The sequence below is a fragment of the Diospyros lotus genome, chromosome 6 (genome assembly GCF_014633365.1).
Source record: "Diospyros lotus cultivar Yz01 chromosome 6, ASM1463336v1, whole genome shotgun sequence".
NCBI classification, from domain to species: domain Eukaryota; kingdom Viridiplantae; phylum Streptophyta; class Magnoliopsida; order Ericales; family Ebenaceae; genus Diospyros; species Diospyros lotus.
In genome coordinates this window covers 23,046,428-23,054,677 of record NC_068343.1, presented here as the reverse complement: position 1 = coordinate 23,054,677, position 8,250 = coordinate 23,046,428, and the positions used below count along the sequence as shown (strand labels likewise).

At 38.1% G+C, this 8,250-nt stretch overlaps 1 protein-coding gene across 1 annotated transcript; it reads right to left on the bottom strand.

Annotated features, from left to right (window-relative positions):
• Positions 1-3,254: 3,254 nt before the first annotated feature.
• LOC127804404 (protein PELPK1-like) lies at positions 3,255-3,629 on the bottom strand. Its single transcript, XM_052341262.1, has one exon. It carries the CDS (start codon positions 3,627-3,629, stop codon positions 3,255-3,257), a length of 375 nt encoding a protein of 124 aa, XP_052197222.1.
• Between the last annotated feature and the right edge of the window lie 4,621 nt (positions 3,630-8,250).

Genomic DNA, 8,250 nt, shown 5'->3' with positions numbered 1-8,250 from the left:
ATGACATAATTTCGGGAGAACTCCGCACATACTACCATGACTCAGTGTTTTGGGCCCAACCTCGTTGAATGTCCCTGCTATCTCAGGCAATCCTCTTACTTGGAATGATGGAAAGCAAGGGTGAGTCATAAGACTTAACAAGCTCAAGAAGGAAAGGTGTTAGGTTAATGATAGAATTTTTCCCAACATTCCATACAATTCATGTCAATGCAACAACATACCATATCATGATCAATACATGCCTTAGCTCTAAATGCATAACATAAAATCAACTGCACATAAACGGTCTTTAGGGCCCATATAAGACACCCATTGGCACCCCCAAGTTCCGCATACAAACCTGTTGCAGCCTAACACAGGTTACCATAACATCATTCAATAAGACCCGTCTTTTCCTGACCTTAGTCAACTTTTCCTGACATTCATAACATGCTCTTCTTGTCATCCATCATATCATCATATCCTGCCGCGATTGTGGGCCACTTCCACTACATATGATCCGTGGTGGGCCACATCAATAGCCATCATGGGCCACTACTACGGAATACGATCCATGGTGGGCCACATCCATCCCCATCACTCACAGCCACACATTCTCACCATGCAATGCAAAAAATAGGAAATGCAGTGGCTTTTGCAACATAAACGTGATGTCAATGCTCCATAAACTAAACACCAGGCCATGCTACGTCTACATAGGAATACACACATGCAAAATGCTCTAAATGCACTGGGTTACCTAGGGTACCCAAGCGGGTTCTTAGACCAATCGGGTTATGCAAATGCTCACACATCCCATCACACACAAAGCATATCCCTCCCAATGAATGCAACTCAATCCCCATGAAGCACACACATCATGATATGCACAAAGTCAATGCGGGAATCTGGCAGTATCAGCTCTTTTGGCCCGTCTAACGCTTATCGTAACAGTTGATGACTGACGCCCATACATCTAGCCATCGACTGCCACGGCCCACGCTTGACAGTCAGTGGCTTTGTACCCCATACCATTAGACACACATAATTATCCTTAGACTCAGCATTTTATAAACTTTCCTCATGACTCATCATGCACTTTTGACATAATCATCACTATACAATTTTTCTTCTCATCTCATATCATGTTAATGAACCACTCACTTTTCTCATTAAACCCTTTAACATAACTTAATAGAACCGTAACCAATTCTTCTAATATCCTAGCCCATCGGGTTCGGCATCATTCCCAAGGGAAGTAGAGGGATATAAAGCCTCATGACAGACGTAAGAATTGACACCAAGGAATCACTTACTTAACTCACTCCACTAACAATGGACCTGATAATATCATATAAGTCATAGGATGGTTGTCACGTGGATTTGCAATATTAATGCATGGAATAGAGTCACGGTGAGGGAGGGAATAAAATATTAAAGACCATAGAGACTCGAGTAGGAAATCAAGAACATAAGGGGAGGGTTAGGAGATTGCCTTTACTTGGTCGATTCTTGCCTTCTTAGCGCTTCCACTGCGAAATAAAACGTTTCCTAATAATTAATAAAATCGTGGCTTAAATTAATTAAACCCAACTGCATATAATACATAATCTAATCATATAACATCTATAATTTATATATATAACACTTTTAGCAATTTTACCTACTTACTGGGATACTTTAAACACCGAATCATCACAAAATCCCCTGATTTTCTCCCATTTCTTCCTTTTTTCTTCCATTTCTTTAGTTGTCATGCGCCTTCTCCTTTTTCTTCCTTAATTTCTCTCGCCCTCCTTTTTGTTTTGGCACAAAAAATAGCCAAATTGGCCTTAAATATGAGCATAACGCATTGGCTTGGCTAGCAAGGCAAACGGGTGGCCTAGGAGCAGCCACGTGGTGCGCCTGCAGCCGCACATGGCTGCGACTGCCCCAGCCTGAAACGATGTCATTTTGGGCTAGCCTTGCTGATTAAAATAAGAATTGCCCTCCAGCGCGCGAGGCCTCCCGCGAAATCAAACCCGCATCCCTCGCCTGGCCACCTTCACGCGTGAACGCTCGTGCCACATGCGTCCTTCAACATTTATATGCTTTTAATTCCTTTTAACTTAGCCATTAACCCATTTTTTGAAATTGCTTGAGCGCCCATAATTTCCAGAAACTGACCCTTACACCCCATGCCACATTTATCTTATTTCACTTACGCCCCAAAATTTTTCAAAAATTCACCAATTTAATTTCATCTTTATTTCCATAAATACTCCCAAATAATTTAATTAATTGTCTTAATTTCCCATTTCCTCAAAATATCATAAGTTATTATTTTCCTTAAATCCTTAAATATTCCATAATGACTCCAAATACCGGAATCAATAAGTATTACTTATCTTCAAAATTTTCGGAATGTTATAGGTCCAAGGGCATTGGACGAAGTCAAATAGAGGAGCCATGATATCTAGACCAAGGGACTTCAAAAGAGATTAAAATGACTAATGAAGGTCAATACACTCCCGAAAAGAGGCCATGGCTACTAAAACTGTAGCAAAATTTATAGAGAACACTATGAACCATATAGATCAGACACAGAAGGGTGAGGAAGATTATGCTTGCTTGGTTATTAAAGACTCTTAACAGCTGCTTCAAGATCCATAACCAATAATACTGAGGGAGAGTTCATATATATTTAAACAATAATGAATTATGATGTCTTTTCCATCATCAGAGTTCAAACTTTCGTGGGGAGTTCAGAGTTCACATCTAAGAGTAGTTGGTGTGAGTTCTATATATAAATTTAGTTATCTGATCTAGTAGTTTTTGGTCCCTTTTTTCTTGTCTAATCATGAATTAATGTAATAGAAAACCTGATAAAAAATATAGAAAAAAATATGTTAATCAACAGTACTGCTGACTAATAATAATTCAGTGGCGCTCAGTTCAATTTATAAACAAGAAGAGAGCCATAAATTAAACAGTAGCATTTATTTTCTAAGTTACAACAAAATAATACATAAGATGACTCCTCATCAATTAAACAGTAGCATTTATTTTCTAAGTTACAACAAAATAATACATAAGATGACTCCTCCTCTTAAACCCCACGCACAAAAGACAAACAAACACTCAAAAGCTCATCATCTACATGACGCATGCACGGACGTACGTATGAGCCAGACACATTCAAACTCACAACAGCTAAATATTATATATATCGCGCACTCTAACAAGCACGAGAAAGATGAATAGGAATATTGCCAATCATTAACTCGGCGGGTGATCTAGTTTGATGGAGGCGGTGAGAGGAAAGGAATGGACGGGATTGTTGTCGGGATGGTGGGCATTGTAGTGGGCAGCGGCGGCAGTGTGGCCTTAGGAAGCGTCGGCATGGTTGGCAGCGGCGGCAGTGTGGCCTTAGGAAGCGTCGGCATTGTTGGCAGCGGCGGCAAAGTCGGCTTTGGCAATGTTGGGACAGATGGCAACGGCGGTAAAGTGGCCTGAGGAACAGTAGGAATCGCCGGCAAGGGAGGCAGAGATGGAATCGTGGGCACTGTTTGGAGCAGTTGTCTGGTCGCTGAAGTCGAACTCATCTGGGTGCTACAGAGACACAGCACCGCCAGCAGAGATAGAAACCAACTGTATGTTGAAGCAGCCATTGTTAACTTGATACAAGTAGTTTAAAGTGATGAAGATGGAAGTTGTATTTTTTTCTCGGTTGAAGAAAACAATGCCTATAAATGGGTATTTATAGAGAGAGCCTAATCTAATTACGTGTTTAAGGATTCGACTGCTTTGGATAGATGGGATATGTTGATGAGATTTGGTTGAGCGAAGTGGCAATGAACACTGGTTTGTTCACCTATGCCTTTTGACCATTTACAAGTTCGTATTTCTACCAACCAACCAAATTATATATATATAAATAATTGTTTTTAGTATGCAGTCCATTAGAAAATTATATTAAAATTGGACTCAAGTATTTATCTATTATTTTCGCACAACCTATTAGAAACACTAGAGTTAAAAGCCATGGTCGGCCCTCCACACAACTTGGGAAACGAGTTGAGCAAGATGTCCCACAGGGTAAACGAGTTGAGCAAGTCCGTGTTTCATTCGGTAGGAGACCGTTTGTCTTCGTATAGTGTTATAAAGGAGTTGAGCTTGGGTTTTAATTTGGAGATCAACTCTTAAATAAGCTAAGTTTGAGCAAGACAAAATTTGGCTTGATTTGACTCATGAACAAAGGTAGACTCGTGAAATAAATAATTTTTATTATTATTTTAATATTTTATTATTTATTCTTGTGTTTATGATAAGGATATTTATGTTTGTTTACAATGTTATCATATTTGCTTTAAGAATTTATGCTTATATATATATTTTTTATATTTTTATTACATAAAAATAAATTTTAATGGATTTAATTTAAAAAAAATTTGACGACCTCGAGCTCAATAAATCTTTAATGAGTTCGAGCTCAAGTTTGAATTCACTAGAATACTAATGAGCCAAACTCGAACTCAAGCCGTGTAAAACTCGTCTTGACTTAACTAAATTATAACCCTAATGTCCCATGTTGGTCCCTAGCCATAAGATAAAGAAATGAGTGTTTTGTAGGAGATCAACATTAAATATAAAATTTGTTAGATTAAATAACTGTAAGTTTAGATGCATTTAAATTTAATAATTAACTGTAATCTTGGTAGAGTTAGGAAAGAGGTTTGATCTACCTATTTCCAATTTTTATTTTATTTTTATGGTTTATTACAATGAACCAATTGGAAGTGAAACATCATTTTTTTTTTTCCAGTGCTAGTGAGATTAGACAATCTCCCACTCATGAGACTAGACTCGTTGACGCCATTATTGGGGTATCTGGCTCAGCATTTTGACCACATATAAGTTATTGGTGATGGTTAAATGCTATGTAGATTTTTTAGTTTTATGTTATTTAAAAATTAAAGAATTTAAATGTTGTCGAGCTTAAATGCTATTTGACAATGTTTTAGAAAAGCCCCCGCTAAACTTTTCTCAAAACGCTGGACATAGCATATTTAGTTGATCAAATATTTTATAATTTTAACATTCAACAATTATGATATTTTCAACCTTATCTGTCTACCCTTCATCCCTTTGCCCTTGTCTCTTTCTCTGCCTCCATCTCCATCTCCTTCTCCGTTGTCGTCTCTAGCCCCATTGTTGTCACTGCCTTATCACAGCCATCGCCTCCCACGTCATCTCCAACCCTACCTTTGTCTCTATCTCTTTCATCACCTCCATTGCCATTTCTAACCCTACCACCTATTAGTGTTAGTGTCCTTAATGTTGGATTTATATAGCATCTAACAAATGTATTATGAGACTAATGATATATATCTTGCAAATATAATAAAATATGCTTTCATATTTTAAGATCATATGTTCATTTATATCTCTCCATTTTATATGCATATGAATAGTCCCTAGATTTTATAATAAGAAGGTCTTATTCTTAATTGTTAAGAATTATGTAACAAAGACCTTTGGATTAAGGATTTTTTAAAGTGATTCTCAGTCCTTAGATTTCTTAGAAAAGGACTATAATTAATCAATTACGGACTAGCACATGGACTATAACCTTTAATTAGTATGAGATACTAATGATTAGAGGATGGAGAGTTACATACCATAATCTATGAGAAGGATATAACAAACATATGGGTAGATGTTAGTTGAACATCTATTGAATGTGACATATCATATGGTTGAGAGGATCTATGATCTATCATTGTCTTCGATTGTGTTACTAGTCCTTAGACCAGAGGCAGCACATATGTCTTGTATGTTGGTGTTAAATATTTTCTGTTGCTAAGAGCCACTCGGTCGACCAGACCTTGTTGACCAATGAAAATCGATTGATCGATTCCCCAAATTTAGTTGACCATTTTTAACAGCAAGGGTCGAGATTTGGCACAATTTCTTTGTCGTTTCTATAACCGTTTGAATGAACGCATGAAGGAAGAGGATGATGGTAAGGATAGTGTGCCTGGAGAACACCTATCCACCCTTAGGCTTATCTCTTCTCTCTTTCCTAGTCACTTGTCCTATTTTAGGAGTGTTTAGGCTTTTAGGGCTTGATATAAAAAGGAAGGAAGAGAATAATGGAAGGGCTTTTGGCTGCTATAATAGTTGCCTTATTTTCTCTTCGAGGTCATTGTGTCCCCACACAGATATAATCTAGAAACCACCATGGTGTTGCGGTCATAGACATTCAAATGGATCATTGGCTAAGGCGATGAGTCAAATCTAACCATGTCATCGTCTTAGAAACCACCATAGTGTTGTGGATTGATGGCATAGGGGTCAGAGATCGAATCTCCCATGAGATGTGAAAGGTAAGAATTGTCTACTGAAATATGTGGGTATCCCTAGAAACCACCATCGTATTGTGGGGTATCTATGTAGGAGAGAAATCAATCACCCACCACGAGTCTCTCTAGGGATTCACGTTTTCCAGTTAGGAAGTGTGGGATTTGAAAAATTGAGTAGGAGGTACGATTTAGTTTTAGAGAGAAACTAAATGGTTATGCAAGATAAAATCAAACTAATAATCGTTTATTTATTTATTGTAGCATTTTTCAAAAATGGAAAACTCTTCAAACCTTATCTCGGTCATATTGGACAAAATGTTTTAACCGGACCTAACTTTAAGGATTGGCTACGAAACTTGAAAATCATTTTAAGTATGGAGAAAATTGAGAGATTTTTGGATAGACTTGTTCTTACTTCTCTGCCAGATGGTTGTAGTGAGGAGAAGCGCATCACTTGGGAAGTGATGAGGGACCACGATCTGAGGGCAAGGAACTATATCTTGGCCTCTATGAGTAATGAGCTCCAACATTAGCATGAGCACATGATTGATGCTTCCATGATTACAAATTTGTGGCAGTTGTATGGAGAGCATAATGGAATAACTAGATATGAGATATATAAGCAGCTATTCAAGGCCAAGATGGTAGAGGGCATAGATGTGGGAGACCATGTCCTAAGATGATCAATTTCATTGGTTAGCTGGACATCTTAGAATTCTACATGGGTGCTGACCAGTAGATTGACCTCATTCTCTAGTCGCTTCCAGAATCTTTTTCCCCATTCATTTTGAATTATAATATGAACAAGATAGGGTGCATGCTCCCTGATTTGTTAAACATGTTAATAACAACACAAGCCTAGATCAAGGGGAAGGGTAAATAATGAGTTCTTGCCATTGCTTCCTATTTTAGAACTTCAAAGAGGAAGAAGAGTTCTTCCATCAAGAAGAAGAAGTTGGGCTGAATAGGGACATCTCAAAGCCAAAGCCTAAGGAGAAGGGATCAAGGGGAAAGTGTTTCCATAACCAATATGATGGGCATTGAAAGAGGAACTACCTAGTGTATCTCGCTAGCTTGAAAGTCTAGCCTTTTGAGAACCAGGGTGCAGGTATATCTTCTTTTTTTGTCATTGAGATGATCAATGTAATTAGTCATTCTCCCATCTCATGGATACTTGATTCAGGCGTAATTTCTCATATATGTGTTTGCTTGCAAGATCTAGAAAGAAGTAGACTGCTTGAGAAATGGAGCTCTTGTAGAGCCATTAGCTATAGGGACAACTTTTGCAACTCTCTATTTTGGGCATGTAATGGCTTTAAAAGACTATTTATATTTACCTAAAACATTTTGGAATGTAGTGTCCATCCAAGGCTTGTAAAGGATATAACCTCTTAAAACCAATTCTAGGGACACAAAGGGGCTTGATCTTGTAATTCTTTAAATATTATTTAAATGACAAGTTTATGTTTTTATTTAAATTACAATATGGTTTAAATTAAACATATATATGTTCTTGTCAAAATACAACAATTAGAATTTTACTTAGTGGGATAGACTGATGTGTGAGGTCATAACACACAATAGAGAGGGTGAGTGGAATTCCTCGAAAGGATTGTTCCTGAAAGGAATGATGCCCCGAGAGAAGGTTGTCCTGAGATAAATGATACTCCGAGAGAAAGGTGTCCAGAGAGAGAAAAAGCCTCAAGAGAAACAGTGTCCCGAGAGAAATGTCCTAAAAGAGCAGTATCCTGAGAAGGATATGTCCCGAGAAAGCTGAGTCTCGATAGGAGTATGTCCCGAGAGAGTAGTGTCCCAAGAGAGCCGAGTCCCGAGAGAAATATGTCCCGAGAAAGCTGAGTCTCGATAGGAGTATGTCTCGAGAGAGTAGTGTCCCAAGAGAGCCGAGTCCCGAGAGGAATATGTCCCG

What these genes read in the sequence shown, in the direction of transcription:
- LOC127804404 (XM_052341262.1), bottom strand. Translation starts at nt 3,629, where the DNA reads ATGGCTGCTTCAACATACAGTTGGTTTCTATCTCTGCTGGCGGTGCTG.